This window comes from Panthera tigris, chromosome A3 (genome assembly GCF_018350195.1).
Source record: "Panthera tigris isolate Pti1 chromosome A3, P.tigris_Pti1_mat1.1, whole genome shotgun sequence".
NCBI lineage: Eukaryota > Metazoa > Chordata > Mammalia > Carnivora > Felidae > Panthera > Panthera tigris.
Genome location: NC_056662.1, coordinates 131,734,588 through 131,756,714, shown reverse-complemented (window position 1 = coordinate 131,756,714; position 22,127 = coordinate 131,734,588). Strand labels below are relative to the sequence as shown.

The 22,127-nt window shown below is 57.4% G+C and overlaps 2 protein-coding genes and 1 non-coding gene across 8 annotated transcripts in view; 1 reads left to right on the top strand and 2 right to left on the bottom strand.

Moving 5' to 3' along the window:
• HPCAL1 (hippocalcin like 1) overlaps window positions 1-4,649 on the top strand; it is a 97,896-nt gene extending 93,247 nt beyond the window's left edge. For both annotated transcript variants that reach the window (XM_042982511.1, XM_042982512.1), the window contains 2 exons: window positions 947-1,052; window positions 3,737-4,649. In XM_042982511.1, the coding sequence (XP_042838445.1) occupies window positions 947-1,052; window positions 3,737-3,834 (204 nt within the window). In that variant the 3' untranslated portion in view covers window positions 3,835-4,649. The remainder of the gene's footprint in view (window positions 1-946; window positions 1,053-3,736) is intronic.
• Window positions 4,650-4,727: 78 nt separating this feature from the next.
• Window positions 4,728-21,306, bottom strand: ODC1 (ornithine decarboxylase 1). 5 transcript variants are annotated; one of them, XM_042982506.1, is made up of 14 exons: window positions 21,097-21,305; window positions 18,560-18,705; window positions 18,338-18,471; window positions 17,880-18,053; window positions 17,529-17,701; window positions 17,131-17,265; window positions 16,932-17,013; window positions 16,664-16,747; window positions 15,708-15,870; window positions 15,513-15,625; window positions 15,003-15,217; window positions 14,367-14,507; window positions 5,168-5,268; window positions 4,728-4,831 (listed from the first exon to the last, which is right to left on the bottom strand). In XM_042982506.1, exons 3-13 carry the CDS (start codon window positions 18,437-18,439, stop codon window positions 5,217-5,219), a joined length of 1,434 nt encoding a protein of 477 aa, XP_042838440.1. In that variant the 5' UTR covers window positions 18,440-18,471; window positions 18,560-18,705; window positions 21,097-21,305; the 3' UTR covers window positions 4,728-4,831; window positions 5,168-5,216. The 5 variants fall into 5 exon arrangements, with proteins under 5 accessions (XP_042838440.1, XP_042838441.1, XP_042838442.1 ...); XM_042982507.1 differs by having other exon boundaries at window positions 4,734-4,831; window positions 18,560-18,701; XM_042982508.1 differs by lacking the exon at window positions 18,560-18,705 and having other exon boundaries at window positions 4,734-4,831; window positions 21,097-21,306.
• LOC122237526 lies at window positions 19,649-19,783 on the bottom strand. The gene has a single exon (XR_006216128.1). It is a non-coding gene; the product is annotated as a small nucleolar RNA SNORA42/SNORA80 family (small nucleolar RNA).
• Window positions 21,307-22,127: the final 821 nt, after the last annotated feature.

Here is a 22,127-nt window from a genome sequence, read left to right as displayed (position 1 = left end):
CCAGGCCTACCCCTGCCCTGAAAACAGAGAGGCAGCAAGGAGCAGGGGAACATAATACATATGGGAAAACTCACTCAGGACCATTCTTTTTTGGGTTTTGTTTTTGTGTTTTTAATGCCCTGCTTTTAAGTTATAATAAGTCTCAGACTTTTGCTGTTCTTGGTCTGTTGTTTCAGGAATGGGGGTATCAGTCAGGCCACTTGCACGGAAGCCCCTTCCTCCTTGCATGTTACTCTGATGGTCGCTGGCCTCCTCGTGGCCCCTCCACACGCACGCCTGTGCCCACCACGGCACGGGGACGCGTGTCCAGGCTGGGCCCCCGGGACAGAGACACACAGGGATGGCCCGTGGTGGTGGTGAGCCCGCGGATGGCAGTGCTCTAAAGAGAAGGTCTTCTATCCTTCTGGAGAGACCCGTGTCACCTCACTGCTGCCCCTTTCTGGGGCTGGTTTTCTCCCTATGAGTTTCAGGGACTAAATCTTTCCTGTTCTAGACTGAGGTATGACACACAGTAGGATGCTCACAGCTTTCTGTGCAGCATGTGGATCGTGTACATATATGTCTGTGTGCCCACCACCCTCGGTGAGTTACAGAGGTGAGTTCCCAGCCCCCCGGAAGGCTCCCTCAAGGGCCTCCCCGGGCACTGTCCCACCTCCCACCCTAGACAGCCCCCCAGTCTCAGCCCCCTGTCACTGTGGAGTTGTTTTGCCTGCCCTTGAACTTCACATAAATGGGTCTGGCTTCCTTTGCTCAGCATGCCTTCTGCGATAGTCACCGTGGAACATTCTAGAAACGTTCCTCTGGAAAGCTGAGGAAGGGTCCCGAAAGCTGCTACATCCCGACCTCTTCGCGCCTTGCCGTGAGCTGCGTGGAAGCTCACGCCGGCCCCATCTGCCCAGAAACATTCCAGAATCTCCGAGCACATCTTCCCCGTATCTCTTTGCAGGCTATATACAAGATGGTGTCCTCTGTGATGAAAATGCCCGAGGACGAGTCCACCCCGGAGAAACGAACGGACAAGATCTTCCGGCAGATGGACACCAACAATGACGGTAAGGAGTGGGTGTGTGTGTGTGTGCGCATGTGTCTGTGCAGGGCAGCTGAGGGCAAAGATGTGGTTGGCCCCTTCTGCGGCTTCCCGGGCCTCTCCCAGCCCACCCCTGGCCTCGTGCAGCTGTACTGAGGGAAGAGGCAGGATTCAGAGTCAGAGAGACCCGGTCCTGCATCCTGGCTCTGTCCTCAAGGCATGTCCTATCCCCCGCCCCTGAGCCATAGCGCCCTCACTTCTAAAATGAGGGAGACCGTCAGCCCCATCGGCGTGTCCCAGGGAGGGGGAGGCACCCGGGGGGCAGGTGCATCAAGGGGCCCGGATGGTGGGAAACCTTTGCTTTGCTGTCATCCTGCGCTGCCAGGCTCCCCGGTGCCCCGTGGCCTGCAACAGCCGTGGCAGGGTCCCTGGGGCCATACTGCAGCAGGACTGGTGGGGACAGATGGGCAGTGGTGGTGGCCGTACGCGGAGGACATGCTCCGTGTGTCGTCCTCTGCCTCAGCACTGAGGCTCGGTAGGATCCATGCAGGGGGAGGTAGCCCTGCAAGGGCGGGTCCGTGCCTCTTGCCGGCCCTGTCATCCTGGAGGTTAAATGCGTGAAGTGAATTCAGTGAATGCGTGAAGAAGTGCTCGGTAAACTCTCAAGCGCTTTTGGCACATGAGTCCGAGGACTGAGCCAGCCCAGGCATGACGTTTACGGTGTGAACGCAGGCGGCAGAGAGCACCCTGGACACATCGGACAGCAAGGGAAGTTTCCCAAACGCGTCCACATGTCAAACAAGACCGCCTTGTGTCTGGCATTGCCCTTGGGCTCCCTTAAAACCCGTCTTTCACCCTCCAGGGTAGCAAGGCACAGGCTCCAGATGCCCACAGACCTGCACGGAGTCTTGGCTCGCCCGAGCCTTGGTTTTCTCCTCTGGGAAATGGGGTTGATAAATTCAGGCTCGGGCGGCGGTGAGAATTCAATGGGACGATGCCCAGGAAGCTCTTAGTGTCGCCCTTGGGCCCCTCTCCCCTGCCGGGACCCACGCACCCGTTCCGGGCCCAGCTGGGCCCGCACCGTGCGCCTTCCCTGCTTGTTGGTGAACCTGAGTCCCTGCACCGTGGGGCCGGGCACCTCTGTGAGCCCCTGTCCGTCTGTCCCTGGGGCCTGGGGAGGGAAGGAAGAGTGGGTGTTGGAGGGATCAGGGCGAAAGCAGGGGTGCCCAGCCCTTGAGCTGGGGGGCCCTGCACTCTGTCTTATTTTCTGGCCACCCCAGGGGTCAGTGGTGCCCATGGGTTTTCTCCAGCACCACCCTGTCTTGTCCACACCCCCCGCCCAGCCATACGTGTGAACGGAGACTGGCCGCGTGCCAGGAGCACCCCGACCACTGCCGGACGGACCCAGAGACGCAGATCATGCTCAGGAACCCCCAGAGCCCCCGAGGGCTCCCCTCAGCCCCTCACCCGCCCTGCTGTCTGCCAGGAGGAAGGGGCTGTGCTTTTAGAAGCTTCCCCGTCCCCCCACCCCCACCCCGGAGCCATCAGATGGTGGGGGAGTGGCCGGTAAAAGTCCCCACCAGCCATCAGGAGAGTAAGAAAACACAGTCGTCCTCCGTGCAAGCAGAGGGTCCTGGACGGTTTCTCCTCCTCTGAAGGGGGTGCTTCCCAGCCCAGCCTGGAGCCTAGAGGCTGGTTAGTCTCCCCAAGGGGCCTGTCTGCCTGCCCCCTACTGGGGACCCGCAAGAGGGGGCGTTCCTCTCCGGCAGGGGGCTGGCAGGTGGTCTCGGCCTGGGAGGCTGGATCCTCGCCTCCGGACCCCTCACTTGGCTTCCTGGAAGCTGCTCGCGGAGTGTGTCCTCTGGGTCAGGTCGGGGCTGGAGATCCCTGCCCGTGGTGGCATGGCACGGGCCACGAGCTCCTTACTCCCTTTACTGCTGTCCTGCGGGGTACATATCACGGCCTCACAGCCGCAGACTGCCCAAGCATCAGCCGGCAGAGCACAGCCAGCTTCCCCCCGACGTCCTTGCCCGTGTGCGTCCTGGGAGAGGGGGGCAGTGACCGTGTGGGTCACGGTTTCTCCAGAACTCACTGAGGTTGTCAAACCCACCTTCCTATCTCTTCGTCCCAACAGTGGCAGGTTCGGCGGTGCGGGAGGGACAGAGGGTGGGGGAGGGCCGGCTGGACGCTCGGCAAGGCGGGTCTCCTCGAGTCCCCCAGCCCAAAGGGTGACAGTACAGCAGCAACCAGCCGGTCTGCCAGCCAAGCGGAGGCCGGGCAGTGCCCGGGGACGCCCGGCTGCCCTCCACCCACCCACCCACCCAGCCGCGCTCCCCTCGGCTCTGAAGTAGTTATGGGTGAGAGGCGGAGACCGTGTTCTTTCTGCACAGCTCACGGCTTGCTTACGTAAAGCCTGGGGTGACTGCTAAAAGGATTTAAATTGCCCCACAAGCCACAGCTCCCGTCTTACTGGATATGCCCCTTAAGCTGCCCCGTGCTTTGCAGCGAGCGGTGACAGCAAAACGGGAGTTTCCAGGAGCGCCTGCGAAGGGAGCGGAGCCTCCCTTGGGCCCCGCTTCGAGAAGGTGCGAGACTTAGACCAGAGGGGGCGTCCCGGACCCGGGAGCCGTCTCCGTGACCTCTGGAAGCGCGAGGGGCACTGGGCACTGGCTCACCCCCTCCCCGTATCTCCTCTCTGCCGTCCCACAGGCAAACTGTCCCTGGAAGAGTTCATTAAAGGTGCCAAGAGCGACCCCTCCATCGTCCGCTTGTTACAGTGTGACCCCAGCAGCGCCAGTCAGTTCTGAGGGACCCGGCGTCCGGAAGGTTGCAGAGAAACACAGGCTCTGCCTCGCCGTTTCAGCTTTGCTTGCAAAAGTGGATGCCTCTCCTCCACCACTCCTGCTCCCCCGGCCGGGGCCCCGGGCGACACGCGGCACCTGCCCGGCCTGGCGGCTGCGCCTCCCCCCTCCCCCCGGCCTCCTCCTGCCCCGGCCCGGCCCCCAGGGCGCCGCCCGGGCAGGTGTTTACACGCGGGGCTCATAGTTCTCGATTCCGGGGTGCCTCCCCGCCCCAGGGAGCCCAGGGCACGCGGCTGAGGACACTGATGGGACTTCCCAAGATGGAGACAAGGCGGGCTCATCCATCTCGCGATCGCGGGTGACCGTGGGAAAGCCGGGGACAAGAACGGAGGGAGAGGAGACGGGCAAGCCCTCCCCCGTGCATGGCTCCACCTCGCTCGTCCGTGGCCTCCGATCAGAGCTGCTCGCACGTACGCATACTATGGCCTCCTTTCTTTTGATATATAAATTATGCCCGTGGTGAGGGGCAATGTCCCGTGTAGGTCCCGTATTTCATGCCTCCGTTGCCTGTGAAGCGTGGTTCCCTCGTGGCCTGTGGTCTCCCCCCCTCCCGCCCCCCGCGCCCGGCCCCGAACCTGGTTATCTTGTGGTATTTATGCGCTCTCCATCCGCCCGTGTCAGAGGAAATGCATGCGTGCCCCCGTGCTGTGGAGACCCTCCCGTCCACGTAGTGAACACAGGCGTCTGTGCAAGGGCTGTCCTCCCGTTGATTGGTCTGGCATTTCCTGTATTAAAATGATCAAATAAACGGAATCCTTGGAGTTGTCTGTTGGCCCCTGAGAGCCCCCCGTGGCTGCCCGCGGCGCTCCGCACTCGGCTCCAGGTAGATTCAGCGGGTGCAGCTGCCGTTGGTAAACTGGGCCCCGCTGGTGTCCCCGTAGCTGTCACTGTGTCTGTAAATCCTGTGCAGCCTGTTCGATATCTGCCCAATGCCAAGAAATATCCGTGGAAATACAAGAGGACTGGTCCCGGCGGGGTTGACCGCCTTCCCCTCCCCGCCCCCCCCCCCCCAGCGTCTCCCACCCCCATTTCATCAACACAGGCCCGGCGAGGGCAGAGAGGGGACCAGGGGCATCGGCACCGGCCGTGAGGGAGACCTGCCTTCTCAGCCTATGACCAGAGGGACACATGTGGTCCCAGCAGGAGAAAACCAAGCCGTAGGTGATTCCACCCGACTCACAGGTCGAGAAGTCCAAAGGCTGTAGGCTTGTCTAATTTCAGCAGCCTGGGCCCCCCACGTTCCCTCCACCTTACCCACCACCCCGCCCCCCAGTCTCACACTCGCGTTTGTCCTCGCGCTTGTCTCTTTGGGGTCCCCACGGTACGGCTCACAAGGCATCCCACAGGCAGGAAGAGAAGCAGGCCTGTCTTCTCTTCTTCCTGGAGAGGGGGGAGAACTTTCCAGAATCCTCCCCACCACCCCTCCCCTTCTCACCAGCTCCGCCTCTCATTGGCTGAAACCCAGGTCCGTGCCTTGGCAGGGGGCATGAAGTGACCGTGACCGGCCAGGCAGGATATACCCTTGGCTCTCAGAGGAGGGCCCACCGTGTCCTTCAGGAACAGGACCGGAGTTCTGTTTCCAAGATGGGCACCCACAGTGTCCGTCACACCTGCCCGTGGGCTGCGGGGCCTCTCAGAGCCTCAGCGTCTCCCCCTGTGGAAGGGGCGAAATGGAGAAGGGGGTAGTAGCTCGGAGCCTGCCTCACAGGCTGTCGGGGACCGGGGCTGTTTTGTTGGCTTTAGTCATCTTTTAAGGTACGTGCCTCCGTGTACAAACCATGAGCTGCCTGTAAGGTGAATTCTGGGCCGGTGGCATTACCAGATCCCAGTTCGTGGTGAATCTCCCTATGTGCCCACAGCTCTGGACCTTGGTGGGCGGCACTCTCCAGGGGTGGGGGCGGAGGGAGGGAGGCCAGGTGACTTGGGATGGGTCCAGCTTGCTGCCCAAGGGCAAGGTGGTGCCTTGATGACTCTGCCGGGCCCAGAGGCATCTCCCCTCCCAGTGAGGGGCTTGGATTTTACAAAAAAGGTTAAGTCGGTAACTGCTTGTTGGGGAGAGGTGACATAATGGGAAGGATTGCCGTAGCGGGATCGTCCAGAGGAGTAGAACCCACAGGAGAGCTGCGCACGCACACGCACACGCACACGCACGGATTTACGATAAGGAATTGGCTCACAGAAGAGCCCCGGGAGGCGTAAGCTGGAGCCCCACCCCGGAGAGCTGATGGGCCTGACGGCCAGAGGTCAACATCCCAGCTCGAGACTTTCAGAGCGAAATTTCCCTCACCGAGTCTTTTGCGTCAGTCAGCCCTTCAACGAACTGGGCAAGGCCCACCCACGTTGGGAAGGGCCATCCGCTTTCTTCGGTCTCCTACCTGAAATGTTTATCTCATCCAGAAAGGCCCACGTAGACACGGCCAGAATAATGTTTAAGCAAATATCTGGGTACCCATGACCCGGTCCCACTGGCACAGAAAATTAACCATCCCAAGGGCTTCTGTCCAAATGTGGACGATGTGGTTCTGGGGGTCCTAGTGGACCCTGCTCCAGCAGGAGCTCGCAGAAGCCAGGGGGGCAGTTCTGTGGGCAAGGGAGTCGCCCCAGAGATGGTCAGATGCCAGGGAGCTCAGCTCATCGGAGGGGGGAAGAACCCAGAACTGAATTCAAAGCTGTCTGGTCCGAGCCACCTCCCCAGCAGGAATCCTCTGGCTTGGAGCAAGCTCTTCCAGAGCTGCTTGCTAGAAGGTTCCTCCTCCTGCCCCTCCCTACATTGCAAATTATAGGCCTGGGCCTGCCCCCTTCTTCCCTGCACCCCACCCTCCTACAAGGGTCTCGTCCTGCCTTCTCTTTGCCCCGGGGGAGCCCAGACCCTCTGCCCTCCTGCATGGGCACCTCACGTTGGTTAAAGCTCCTCGGGAGTTTCTTCTGTATCCCTTAGACTCTAGACTGCAGAGCTAATAACGTTATGTGTCTAAAGCAGGCCTTCGAGAAAATGGCCCCGGGCTAGTCTGCGTTTTCCATGACTCTGTGGGACCCCTGTGGTCCCGCCCAGAAAACACAGGATCCCAATGTGCCCCAGAGGCTGCGTGAAGGCTGTGGCTCAGCCCTCCATCCTTCGTGTGGACCGAGCACCCCCGGCCCAGGGTGGTATCTCCGTGGAACTTTTCCAGTTGTTCTGACACCCCGGCTCAGTGTCCTGTGCTCACGGATTAAATACAGCGATAGGAACAACTCCTGATACAGGAGAATGTTTAGAATCTAAGGAAGCAAGCCCTGGGATGTGGAGGGGAGGGTGGGGCGGGGTGGGGGGAGCCGTGTCCGAGGCTGCTCATCTGGGCAGGTCGTGATCAACCCCCATGAGGGTGGTACTATCACCCCCTCACTCCGAACCCTGGGTTTTTATGAAGGCAGCCTCAGACTTTATCTCTTTGGGTAGGCTGGCCTCCTCTGTGGGAACCGGCATAAGTCGCCAAACCATGAGCCCCGTTTGCCGAGGGCTTCCTAGGACGGAGACTGCTCAGTGTATTGATTTCAACCTCCCATCGACATGCAACGTAGCATTACCGCCCACATGGTACAAACGGGCCACCTGGGGTTTAGAGAAGTGACTTGGTCCAGAAAGGGGGTGGCGGATTTGGGACCAGAACCCAGGTGAAGCTCCCGAGGGCCCAAGTTGTGTGTATCTCCTCCCAATTAGAGAATGGCCGTCAGGTAGCTGACTGGTCCATGCTTCCTTGTCAGCCCTCTGCAGCCACCTTCAGGGCCCCAAGCATCTGGGGAAAAGTCCCTGGGTCCCTAAGGGGGCCACATTTGTGGCCGATCCCCGCCACGGCCTGTGTCCTCCCAGCGGGCCTGTTCTCAGGGCCTGGCCCTGTACTGGGCACCGCCGGGGGCCATCAGCTTCGTTCCCCACACTTGGCGGGCCCACGCTGGACGGCCGACACTGGCTTCCGGTCTGATCGCAGCTCCCTGAGGAGGGGACAGAAGCCATCAGCCTTCTGACAGGGAGACCGCAGGCCCACGGAAGGTATTCTGGGGGAAGGGGAGTTTGTGTGTGAGTTCTTCCTGTCCCTGACCTTCCCCAGAGCCCCCCTGCCCTGGGCTGAGGGCCAGCAGTGAACAAAGCCCAGTCTGCCCGGAGGAGCCCGCTGGCCAGAGGGGAGACTCAGGCATCCGAGAGGAGAGCCCTCAGGCCACATGCGCTGGGGCATCTTCATGGAGTCCTGGTGCCTTGGTGCAGCCCTCTCCTGGGCCTGGGGGACACCCAGAAGACCTCTCAGAGGAGAAGGGGTGAGGGCAGAGTAGACGTTGGAGACACAGTGGTGCAGGAACACTGCGAGCTGGGCCTGGAGGGAGGTGTGTGTAAGGAGCAGACACGCCCAAGGGTGAGCTGGGGACACGGCCCGGCAAGACACCGCCAGGGCCAGGGGCCAGAGGAGCCGCGCGGGGCCGGGGTGAGTGCAGTCTGACTAGCGCAGGGTCCTGGGAAGGAAAGTCCGCCGCCCCTGGAGGGTAAAGAGTAGGGCTCTCCCCCTCCGTCGCCTCTGGGCTCTTTCTAGCAGCTTCTAAGACTGCCTTGGGGGCTGGGGGGCTCCCTGGGCTCAGACTCTGAGGATGGCCAGGCCACCCGACCCCTGCAGTTCACGAAAGGGCACACTAGGGCCCATCCTGGCCTCTGGGCTGGGTGTCCCCACAGCTCACAGCTCGAGCGCGCGCGCGCGCGCACACACACACACACACACACACACACACTGCGCGCATGCCCAGGTCCCCGCACCGCTGTCCTGCTCTCACAGCGCCGTTCTGTTTACAAGGGCCTCTCTCGCGCTCCTGCGCCACCTGCCCGCGAGACGAGACCCCGGGAAGGGAATGGACAGGCCCCACAGACCCCCCACGGGCTCCCAAGACTCTACTAGCAGCAACAGTCAGGCCCCTCAGCCCGTGGGGTCCCAGGACGTCAGTAGCAGAATCAGAACTAGCCAGATCCCGACCCCCGACGGTGCCCCTTGCACTGTGTGCGTGCCTGGGGAAGGACCAGTGACATGGCCTGTGCCTGAGTGCCCACGGGGATTTGGCGAGGTCCAGTTTGGAGTGTCTGTCCTCTGTGGAGGGGTCGTGGACACACATCCAGGCACGTCCCGGGCAGAGATGTGGCATCCAGAGTCCGGTCCGTCTGGCCTGGGACTGTGTTGGCAAGCGGGTGGCTCCTGAAGAGGTGGGGGAGGCCGTGTGGAAGCCCCGGCAGCTCACTCGGCGGGGGGTGGGGGAGGGGCGATCCACCTTGTCCGTGGCCCTCAGCCTGGCCCAGCTCTGCCGCTGCTCCTGTCCCCAGGTGGGGTGACAGTGGCCTTCCTGCCTCCTCCTCCTGGAATTTCACACTCACCCACACACCAGGCCCTTCCTCTGACTACATGCAAATGTCCCTTCCTCCGGAAAGCCACCCCACCTCTCCCCAGATAGTCCCTACAGCCCCCCATACTCCCCTCACAGTGCCGTTCCCCTTATATTGTCACTTCATTTCCTTCCGGTCACCTTTGCCCCTGGATGCCCAGCACAGGATTAGCTGCCCAGGAGGAGACCAACGGGAATCAGCCCGTGGCCCCTCTGACCCCCTGCAGCTGCACCACGAGGGCCCTGGACACAGAGGCCGAGGTTCAAGTCCCAGCGTGGCCACCAATGAGCCATGTGACGCTAGACAAGGTCCTCCCTGTCCTCTCCTGTAACACAGGGTGACCTGGACCCTGCGCGTCGGCAGGAGGAGGGGCCCTGGGGCAGGGGGCAGCTATCTACTCTTCAGACTCCCCAGCTCAGAGCAGTGGCCGCCAGTGTCCCCTTGATCCCGCAGATGTGGGGCCGTGAGGCCAGGGCCGAGGTTAGGACAAGACACCCCCAAGGGGGCAGTTCTGGCGTGGGAAGGACACGGACCTGGGACCGTGCGAAGACGCGGAGGGGGTGACACTGATGCATGGAGACCCACGGGACCTGGATCCTGGCTTCGAGGACAGCTCAGTGGGTGGGGGCCCCAGAGAACATTGCCCCACCTCTTCCCACACCCACCTGTATGGCCCGCAGGGCTAGGGCAGGAGGGGCAGGGGGCGGCATCACCAGGGCACCTCGGTAGGTGGCTGGGGGTGTAACCCACCCCGGACAGGCTGGGGCAGCAAGGACAGGCTGCAGGGCCCCGTGGGCTGTTCACTGGGCTGGCGTAACCGAGACAGGAGGGGCAGTGGCTGGGCCGGGAGACGGCTTCACCTACTGGGGCAGTGGCTGTGGACAAGGCTGGCTGGAGCCCCTTTCCCCAGCGTTTGTTGAGTGACTGAATGACCTGACGGCTTGGTCTCAGTGCCCAAGTGGGCCGAGGAACCTCCAACACAAGGCGCTGCTGCCCCCTGGTGGCTGCGGCCGGGAGGGCTGTCTCAGGCTCGGGCGTGCCGATCCCCAAGGCCTCCCAGCCTGGTTTCAGAGCCGCTTGGGCCTGCTTTATACCGCTTTCTGTCCCCGTTCCACTGGACAGATAAGGGGACACAGGCTCAGAGGAGCACCTTTCTGCGTGGGCCACACAGCGTACAGAGGCTGAGGCCGGGCTCCTGATACCCAGGACTCGGGAAGCCCAGTTAAATTTGAATTTCAGATAAACAGATACACGCCCCACGCATCAGCTTCCATGTTTATTTGCTGAGTCCGGCGACGCTACTTGTCCAGCCAAGGAGCAGAGTGTGCACAGTCCCCGGGGGGCAGGTCGGAAGCTTTGGGGGCCCGGCCACCTCACAGGCCACCTCTGGTCGTGACCCTCCCCATTCTAGGGTTAGCAATGAGGGTGGAAAAAAAAATCCTCCCCCAGAAACAGCAGCAAGGATTTCTCAGAGGTTTTCCGTCCGTGCACTAAATTCTGAGCTTTGTAATAAGGGCCCGTGAGGGACCCGAAAGCCTCCCTTTCACGGGGACAGGCCACGGTGGGGCCGCGTCCGTGCAGCAACGGGTGCCCACCTGAGCAGGGCTCTGGAGCCAGAGGCGCTGCTGCCCTAGGCGGGGAAGGAGACCGAGGCAGCGGGCGACAGGGACAGCGGTGTCCCCACCGCTGCAGGGAGAGAGGATCGTTCCCGCCATGGCTCTTTTCAATAAGTGGCCAGGAGCCAGACTGGCCAGGGAAGCAGAGACCTATTTACTCTTAGATCCTCTGGACTCGCTGGCTTCCCTTGGACGAGTCACTTGGCCTCTCTGGGCTTCAAATTCAGCAACGTATGTGTAGGCTAGGAAAAGCGCCCCAAGCGGATGCGGGAGTCACATGTCCTGCCTCTGTCCACAGCCGTGGGACTGGAGCCACTCATTTCTGAGCCCCTTTCCTCACCTGGGAGACTTGTGATTTAAGATCAGCGCAGACACGTGTGAAAGCACCTATGCAGTCTCCACCCCGCTCCTCAGGCCCCGATTCTCCTACCACCAGTTTGTGGGCTCTTCTGGAAAGCCTCTGTGCCCATCCGCGCGTGTGTGGCCACACACAGAATTGGGTGGGGGTGTGCTTTGGGATGGCTTTCAACAGCGGCACACTGCCCGCTGCCCCCCACCCCACTCCCTCTCTAGCTGGGAGATGGGCCCCTGTAGGCCTGCGTCCTTCCGGCAGCCACCGGCCCGTTCCACTGATCTTCGGCGCCCTCCTGGGCACGCGGGTCGTGTCCCACATGTGCTGTTACGACGCACAGTGAAAAGCCTGTAAGAGGGTTTGTCGGAAAATTCTTAGAATTGCCGGGTGAGAGAGCGTGGCTTGTTTTTCACATTGCCAAATTGCCTCCTCACGATCCCCCTTCCGTCTAGCATGTCAGTGCACCTAAGCCGGCGACCCAGGCTCATCTGGCACATTAACGTCCTCTCTCATGCTTGGGGACCTCCTGCCCAAAGGCTTTTCTTTTCTGTGGACCCAGGTTCGTGTCTTGCCTACGTCCTGTCGTCTCGTCCCTTTATTTACCGCAGCTCTTCCGGTACGAAGAAAGGTAGCCCCGTTCCTGTGGTTCCCGTCGGTCCTGTACCTCTTTGACTTCAAATGTCTTCTCGCTTGGCGGTCTAACCCGCTACGACGGTCACCTAGGATGTGCCGTGGAAGGACTGAGTCGGGGAGACTCTTGCTTTTTTCAGGTGGGTGCCCCGTTTCCGGAGTGTGCGGCGGGCCCGGCGATCCGTATTTCTCAGATGCTCCCTCAATGAACAGAATGCAGAGCCAGAGACCATTGCCTTGGACCTTGGACTTTAGACCAACAGCTGGAAACCCCTGGGTCCCTCCCCACGGAAGGCCTGTCTGGTCTCCAGCACCTTCAGGAGGGAAAATTCACCTGTTGCCCTGGTGGAGGCCCAGAGCCACTGTCCTCACTGACCTCACGCTGCAAGTCTAGAAAACATCCAGTTTCTGTGAATGACTAGCTAGTGCCACCTTTAAGCCCTGCACGGCGAACCGGGACCCGAGAGGGTCTCTGGAGGAGTGTTCACACACACCCGGCACCTGAGAGTTCCGTCCTGACTGAACTCACTTGCCTCCTCCCGGGTGTAAGGAGGAGTGAAGACCGTTGGGCCCGGGGCCAGGCCCCGTCACCCTCCAGACCCGAGTGCGGCCCTGGCAGAGCCCAGGAACTCGGGGGGTCACGAGCAGCTTCAGCAGGGTGCCAGGAGTCGGGCTGAGGCTGCTGTGTGGGCAGAACGGGTGACCCGCGCCCGCTTCTGTCCCCACCAGCCAGCTGTCTGGAATGCATTTTACCTCGCTGCTAAGAGCAGTTTCCAAGTCCCTGGCACACTTTGAGTGAGGAAGTACGCTCTCCCTCTTTCTCTCTTCCGTCCCAAGTTCACCGCTACCACTACAAGGTCATCCTTCCTTCCTGTTGAAGTGGAAAGACCTGATGTCCCGAGCTCCCACGCTTGGTGACTAGTCCCGCTTCTCAACGCCAACCCCTCTGCCACGAACACCCTGAAGAATCACAAGAGGATGTGCTCACAGAAGCGGGACAAAGTGTCGGCGGAAGAGGCTTCTCCCTCCCCTCGGCCCCAACTCCAGCCAGACCTGTATCTCGTACGCAGCTCCTGAGAGGTATCACTCACATCTGACAACTAAAATATGTTCGCGGGCCTAAGAAGGGAGATCAGAGCTGGGGACGAGCCCAGCCCAAGTCTGGCCGAGCAGCCGAGGAAGAGGCAACGGCCATCACAGCGACGCAGTGTCCATGTGCAACTCGGGTCTTGGGGGAAGGTGGCTTTTTAGGAAACAGAAGCCATTCCCCGCAAATCCTTCGGCAGATGTACTCACACAGCAGGAGCTGGCGGGCTCGGCTTCCTTTTCTCCCCGAGAGGAGCCGCAGCCTTCCCATCTGGACTTCCTGTGCGCCTCCAGACACGCGGCGCCGCTCGGGGACCGGTGGGGGCCGGCGGCTTACCAGAGCCAGGCCTCCCCTCCCCACGTACAGCTACTGCAGGGATTCGACGTTCCCGTCTTGGGGGTCACCTGCTGTCCTTTTTTGGGCAGGAGGGGTTGGAGTTGAGGAAGAGAACGTAAAAGCCAGCGGACGAGGTCAAAGAAGGTAGAACTCTACAACGCGGGATAATCGTCGTCGAATTTATTAAAGTAAGTTGACCGCCAAACGTTGTACCGCTTTCCTATCGCGTAGCTACACAGCTTGTCCTGGGAGAGAAGACGGGCGGGAAGGAAAGGTGGGGCCCAAAGGCAGCACGCAAGGGGTTTCACGGGCCCTCCTTCCCTGGGCACAAGCCCTGACGCGACAATCAGTCAACCAGGGGCTCTGGGCCCTCCTCCACCAGCCACTTCTGTGGACACTCGGGGGTCTGACCCGGGCCAGCAGCAGAGGGCACGGCCTGTCTCGTCCACGCTTCTCCTTCCGCCTGCACGTGGGCCGGGTCCACTGTTCTTTATGCAAATGCGCGGCCAGCTTTCTACAAAACTCACGTACTCGAAAGAAAAACGCTCAACAGGACGAAGGGAATTTTGATGGCTTTTCAAAATACCGAAAACCACGGGTTCGGTTCCCAAGTCCTCGGCGACAACCTTCTCGGCAGTGGGGCAAAACATCGGTCCCCCCCTCACAACACACACTCGGGATGAGCCGTTTGGAATGGACACGGTGTAAAAATTCCCCAATGCCCGATTATTTCAAGATACTTTATTTTTAAAACCGGTCACAGCACTAAGCTTTCGGCCCGTTCTGCCGACGCACAAGCTACAAACGCTTGCTCGGCAGTTGAGGGGCACTCTTTAGTAGCATGTTTGAAAAGTGAATAAAAATCCGTATAAAACAAATATTCAAATAGTTTCCATAGGAACACAGATAAGTGACCCCAACTCCTAGTCTTCCGTATTGTTGCATCCGTGCCAACCCTACTTGCAAAGACATTTCGAAACTAGCGGTAATTAAGTTAGACGGTCCCCCCCAATCCCAGAATTCAAGCTAAACTCCCGAGTGAGCGGCTCCAGGAGCGGCACCTACACGTTAATGCTGGCCGAGGTGCAGGCGGCCGGGGGGCGCTTCATCCCACTCTCCCGGGCGCAGGACACGGGCAGCGCGCTCGCGTCCTGCTCCTCCGCTTCGGGCGGGAAGTCGTGGTTCTGGATCTGCTGCATCCGTTGCCTGAGACAGAAGTGGCACAGTCAGAAACCCCGATCACCGACCCGGGCAGCCTCGCCACGAGAATAACTTCTTTACGAGCCCGTTTACTTCCTCGGTTACTATGTCATCAGGAGGCAATTCAACGCGTTTCTAAGGCAAGCATTTCTTCACAACCATTCTTTTGGTAACGGGGAAACCACAGGCCGTACACACCTGTCAAAATATTCTAGTCATACAGAAATACCCTAACTGCTCTTTTTTGAAATAGTTACACCTTTGCAAAAATCTGAAAGGAAATACAGATCGGTATCAGGAGGATTTTCTTTCCGTTTGTATTTTCCAAACTCTGGAAAGCACATATTCTTAATACAGGCAGAAAATAAACTTTTTAGAAACACTGTATTTAAATCTAAACAGAACGATGTCTTACTCAACCAGACAAGAACCAGTAAAAACCCAAGAAGAAATCTATTCTTACGAGACCCACATACGTGCACGGAGACTCTGGTCACTAACCATGTCGGCCCCGACATCACGTAGTAGATGGTTGGCCTCTGGAACCCGTTGAAAGTAGAAGCAGCAGCAACAGTGTAAGCACCCATGTTTTCAAAGAGCATCCAATCGCCCACGTGCATCTCGGGCAAGTCACAGCGCTCGACGATGCGATCAAGGCCGTCACACGTTGGTCCCCATATGCTGGTTGAGTAATATTTCTCATCTGGTTTGGGTCTCTGCGTTTAAGACAGAAAAATATGCCTAGTTACACCTGTTAGGACCAAACATCTTTAACTGGTGTATGTGTTATATTCAAAAGGTACAGGGGCGCCTGGGTGGCTCAGTCGGTTAAGCGTCCGACTCTTGATTCTGGCTCAGGTCACGATCTCGCGGGTCCGTGGGCTCAAGCCCCACGCTGGGCTCTGCAAAGACACCGCAGAGACCGCTTGGGATTCTCTCCCTCCCTCCCTGCCCCTTCCCCACACGCCCTCTCTCAAAACGAGTAAAAGAAACTTAGAAAAAAAAAGGTACCTTCTGCAAAAGGGGCTTCACGTGTGCATGATCATAAAGGATGCAATTGAATGATCCGTACACTCCGTCATTCACGTAATACATAAAGGTTTGTTCACTCGATTCATCTTCATCTGGAAAGGAAGACTGGTCTCAATTACCATGTTTTGTACCAACGCACAGTTACGCATGCAAGGATTCATCCTTTATACGCACCATCAGAGCCCGTCTGTTCCTTTACGACGAGCTTTTTCGCAATGATATTAACTGCAAGCGTGAAAGCCGACGCGACGTAGTATCTGCCGGGCTCAGCTATGACTCGCACCCCCGAGTCTGCCGGGAAGTACTTGTCCAGGGCGGGGTTGATTACACTGGTGATCTAGGAGAGAGAGACAAGAACGGTCATCATCAAGGGGAACTCGCACGGAAGAGCAAAACCCAGTGCTCTGGGAAGTAACAGAATAAAAAAAGGTGAACGCAGCCACCAGCAGGGAGGTTGAGGATCGAGCAACAACGGCAAGAGAACAGACATCTCCCTAAAAACCAGCCTGCGTGTCCCGTGGTTTCATCTGGATTCCCCTCCGGACACTCCCCTGTCCTTTAGAAGATGTTATGGGTTGTGAGTCGATCGAGTGATAGTATAAATTTATTACTGCTTACTAAGGTTTCAAGGGGCCTGAATACTTTAATCTGTCCAATACATGCCAATAGGATGAAACCATCCTGCCTGTCTCATAAAATTTTTACAAGGTGAGCCTATTTCACAAACTCAACCACCCTGTAATGGTCCAATTAACAGTATGTCCACTTTAACTTCCTAAGTGACTAAACAATTAGAATGTCTAAAGAGAAATACAAAACCGAGAAAAAGCACACTTGGGGTAATGATGTACCAAAGTCTGCGTGCTCACTTTCCACAGCAACATTTCCTAACATAATCAACTGTTTTCCAAGATTTTGGGGGAAACGGACTCATTTTGGCTTACAAAACCAAAGGATATTACATACAATTTTAAATAGCACAGAACTTACTGAAAATACTACCACCAAAACATTGTTTTTATCTTTGTACAATTTCTTTTGATATTAGTTAAAACACTTAAAGAAGTTTCAAAACACTCCAAAATGGAACTTGTGAAAATAGCTATGAATATTAGCTTTATTATAATTACCTCTTCAAATTTAAGCTTTACATCCTCAGACCCAGGAAAGCCGCCACCGATATCGAGCAGACACATGTTGAAACCAACCTCAGCCTGGAGTCAAGAACATTCGGTCAATCGAGTAGTCAGATTGATACCCAGTCTTGAAATTCTATGCAGATGGATTTAAGCCTCTGGAATATGGGGTACCTCCCCAGGTTAATTCTAGAATGAAGTCTAGTCACTGTCAGCCCTGCCCCCTCCTCCCACCCCCACATTTGGGTTTACATATACTCACCCCCATGTCAAAGACACAGCGGGCGTCGGAGATGGCCTGCACGAAGGTCTCGGGATCGGTACAGCCACTTCCCACGTGGAAGCTGGGGCAAAGAAAGGAGAATATATGATTTCTTGCTGTTTCTGAAAAGAACCATTTACAGAAGACCTATGAAAGGTGCACTAAGATCTTAGCGTCTATGCCACCACCAAGAGCTCACCTGACTCCGATGACATCAATATTTAGCTCCCTCGCCCGTTCCAAAAGAAGCCTGCTGGTTTTGAGTGTGGCACCAAATTTAACACTGAGGCGACAGACTGCCTTGGAATCATCGGTGGCAATCCGCAAAACCAACCTAGAAGCAGGAAGATCGTATGAAATTTCCCATGACGGAAGACCGCTTACAGCCACGGTTAAAACAACAAGGCTCTGTGGCTCGGATATCCTGCGGTTTGGGCTTCACACGGTTTCACTCAAGAAGTTTTCCGATTTTCGACTCTGCCCGACGCAGCACACTTTTATACTTTACTAAGGTACAGAAATCTCAAAACCGGAAATCTGAGTTTGACAACCCGCAGACCCCATACCTGACCCTGCCCTCAAAACGGAGTAACTCACTTTGCCTTTGGGTGAGCTCTGGCAACTTTCATCAACTCCACTTCACTGTCGAAAGTCATCATCTGGACTCCGTTATTGGCAGCATACTTAATCTGAGACACTTGTTTACAAGGATTTGCATAGATGATCCTCTCCGGAGGCACCCCGAGACTCTGCACCAGTTGGATTTCAGTCTGAAAAAGAATAGATCACGCATTATATACACACGGCTAATCGACGAAAGAACAGAAAAACAGGGCAGCTTGCGCACTACGATCTGCTGCCCAAGAAACGCACAACTTTGATCTGTCCTGCTGGGAACACCAGCGCCATTTTATAGAAGGACTTTGGAGCCCTGCCGCTTTTGCTTACCTTGCTGGCACAGTCGAATCCTGTCCCAATGGCAGCTAGGGTCTTCACTATGGTTCTGCTATCGTTGCATTTAACTGCATAAAAGGGGGTGACCCGAGGAAGAGCTTTTAACCATCTCAGATGTTTCTTTAGAATGTCTCCCAGATCCGCGACATAGAAGGCATCCTTATCATCCTGCAGAAAGAGTGTTTGCAGGGGACTCAGCAGCAGCCTAATAATACATCCCACATGCGGCCCCTCTTCTCTCCCATCGTTCTCAGTGAACCCTCATCTTTTTACTCCCGTCACTGACACGAATATCACTATTACCACTGGGTGATCCACAGCTAATAAATCCCAAACTCCCTAACAAGACCTTTGAGCTCCATTAGATTTCCTTAAGGTTCCCACTCAAGTTCCCCACTCATCTGCCCAGCATTTTCAAAGCTGCACTGCCAGCATGGACTTGATATACTTACAGAAGAGGAGACTTCATTGATTTTTTGGTCCAGAATGTCCTTGGCAGTAAAGCCTTCATCGAGGAAATGGCAGTCAAACTCTGCATTACTAAAGCTGTTCATGGTTTCTTGATGTTCCTCTGAAACGTAACAAACTGCAAAAGGGGTGGAGAAATTCACTCAGAATTCACTGCGACACTTAATAATTCTTAACAATAACCTGTAGCAACCACGGATACTTACGTGGAAAACTAAGAGACGGAATTTAAAGAAATTATTGCCAGCTTTTCACAAAGGCAATTTTCCGGGATCCCAAGCCCCCCTGAGGAAGGGCGTGCCCTCGGTGCAGCAGTGGAAAAGTTCTGATGAACACAGAAGTCGCCGTCTCCCTTGGGAACACATCAAATTGAAACATCAGACACGGACTGCACACACACAGGAAGCCGGGCTACTCCAGCACCCCCGCAGACAGCTCGCTCCCTGGATTCGGGAATCGCATTATTCCAGGTGGAAGTCACATGACCCCACAAACCTCTACACCATCCAAGTGGACACCAGATTCAACACTAGCCTTTTTCAAGCCCCACGCTAAAATTCCATATGCAGCCCTGCACATCCCAAAATAAGCATTGCAAATATTTTTGCTAAAAAACCTACAGAAAGCCGGTTTCAGAATCTTCACTTAGTTCACAAACGTGGACAAAATTTTAGAGTGGTCAGTTTACTTGATTTCAGAGATGCTTTAGCTTTTTAGAAGCTTAAAACAGCATTACGCTAATTACAGAAAGGCACCATAGAAACATCTTGTATTTCCTATTTTCACTAAGTCTTGCACAGAGTAACTTAGTGACTAAAAGGCATCGTGGAAGTGTCTAAGGCTCAACTTACTGAGTGCTCTTAAGTTTCCTAAAAATGTTATGAATTTTTATGCTATTTTATTTTCATACCGGGCATGTGTTTTTTTTTAAAAAAGTACAATCTTCCTATCAAGAAAATGCACCATGGCTGCTGTATCTGATCAGAAATCAGCATTCTGGAGTCAGGGTTGGCTCGTGTCCAGTGAGCACAACTCTGGCAACCTCTTCTGTCCTCACAGGCACCCTAACACTTGCTTAGCTACTGACAGTAATCACATGGAAGTTAATTTTTGGCTAACTTTACGAATAACAAAAATAGAGAAGCGTACGTGGATTATGAACAAGCAGAAGTAAAGCTCGTCACAATCTGAGCCACTGTCCTTGGCCTTCACGAAATGGGACACTGGTAAAGGAGTGATCTTAAAATTACCGATTTTAACCTACTTAATTGCTGCTAGGCAGGGGACTTTGTTTTCACTGTGCGACCCGCTTCAGTGCCTGCAGCCTACGGCAGGGAGGCCAGGCAATGGTTCGGGGCCACGGTTGGCTCTGGCATGGGGCACTATGAGAGGCCCAGGGGGACGAGCCTGCCATAAATCCAAACCCATGCAGGTAGGACTTGTTTTAAGACTTGACCTAATGTAACGTGACTTTCTGGCACTAGCAGCCTCCTACGTCGCCCAAAGCACCCCTAGAGGCAGGCAGGGGACTAAGGGGACAGCAAACCCTTTTCGGCCGTGTGAATAACACACAGCGTAGGCCACTCAGGGGCAGACAGGGTCATTGTTAGGGCCTATCTTTTAGGCAATGTTCAAGCTTACACCTGGGAAGTTTTCATTACTTTGCACTAAGTACCTTCTAAAGGTTTACTTTAATAACTTGCAACAGAAAGAAATCCCACCTTCCGGTGTTTGTAGAGCTAAGCTCCTTAAAATGATGAGTCAATTAGCACAAGATCGCACTTTTCTGCTACGAAATTCTTTGCTGCCAACTGGGAAGTATTACAAGAGACTGATTTAAGGGAACGGAAAACGTTTCACAAGTCAACTAAATTATGCCCAGTTTCAGGTTTACGTGAAGTCAACACATTCTTTGTCCTCCCCAGACGTTTCAAGAGGCTGTGCTCTCCATACGTTCCCCAATCACTTGGGATCCTCAAACAACCACCGTCAGCTTTCTTTTGAAAACCGGAGGGCTGCCTCCCAACTGCGGGTCTGCTCGCCTGACCTGCGATCTTATACATTCTAGGCTTTTCTTCAATCGCGAAGTCCAAGACTCCTTAAACGGACAATCGCAACTCACAGCGAACGGAGACTTTATTGCCACAGTTACTACCAGGCTCTCTTAGCTCCAGCAACTCCGGCCAATTTCGAGACCGGGTCATTTCCTCTGCACGCGAAAACTAAGGGACACAAAATTCCAGGACAACGAGGCAAAACGGTGTGCCTCATCCTAATAAAAGTGAGAGGAGCGATGGGAGCCCGAGACCTGCACGGGCTCGCTCATCTCTCTCTTGCACCTGCTGCCGGGCTTGCCACGCGCGTCTTAAAAAAGAATAGCGGTTGAAGGAACCCCGGGCCTTCCTATCAGCTTCCGGCTCTGAACACTCACTGACGTGGTTCGGAAGAGGTGAAACGCAACCCCCTCCAGCCCGGGCTGCCCTAAGCCGGGGCCATCGCGGGCAGGACGGGCCGCGGCGAGGGCGGCCGCACAGGGCCAGGGGGTCGGCGCCCCCCTCCACGGGGGAAACCAGGCCCCGGAGGGCAGCGACCACCAGGCTCAGGGACCCGCAGCCGGCTCCGCGACCACGTGTCCCTCACGGATTCAGGCGCAGGGTCGGTCCCCCGGCCGCCGGCCCGGCGCGCAGGGACACGTGGCCGTCCCCCCTCCTGCCTCCCAACCGCCCAGACGCGCCCCTCTCACCTTAGAGCGCACCGGCGCCGCGGGCCAGCCCCATGGAGATGCCGCCGCCGAGCGCGCAGGACCGCCGGCCGCCCCCGTCAGCCGCCCGCCCGCCGCCTCGCTCCCTCCCGCGGAGGACCGCCGGCCCGAGGTGGCGCCGGAGCTCTGGCAGAGGGGCGGCGGCGGCGGAGGCTGAGGGGACTGACAAAGCCGACGGGCCGCCGCTCCGCTATTTATAGCGCCGCGCGTGTCGTCATGGAGACGCACCAGCTCAAACCAGCCGCGATCGGTTCCGTCCGGGCGTCCCCCGAGGAAGGGGGCGGAGCGCGGTGGCTGCGGCCAACCCGCGGCCGGACGGAGGGGCGGGGGGCGCGGGCAGTTGTACGTCAGCAGCGCCGAGCGCCACCCGGCCCGCCCCCGGCCTCGCGCCCCTCCCGGCCCTGCGGCGGACTTGCGCACGCGCATTACGCCGCAGGAAGACTCCAGCGGCCTCGCACCGCTCCCGGCCCTGAGGGAGGCACGCGCACGCGCACGCGCACGACGCCGCGGGGCGCCCCCGGCGGCCTCGCGCCCTCCCCGGCCCTGCGGCGGGACCGCGCACGCGCACCACGCCGCAGGTCCCAGGATCTCTCCTGGCGCCCGCCGTCCGCCTGGGTCTCAACCTGGGGGGTGGGAGCCTGCCCCGCGCAATTGCAGGACCTGCTGGTGACCGACGCCGACTTTCAGCATCTGCGCCGGGCAGAACTGTTCTTCCACTTGGCCCTTTATAAATGCCGTGCGCCCTAGAGCAGAGAAAGGAGCTCGCGGGCGCGAGCGGGCCACGTGGACCCCGCCGGGCGGACTCTGGCCCCTTCTGCCGGGGCCCCTCCAGTTCTAGGGACGGGACCTGTAACGATCCTGGCTCCGCTCCAAGAACGGGACACAGACGCAGACAGGGGCAAGGTGCATGCCGAGGGTCACCTGGCAAGTTGGTGGCGCCGCTTCAGGCCCTTCCTGAGCCAATAAACCGTGCCTGACCTATCCAGGTGTGTTCGACTAGGTGGCGGGGAGCA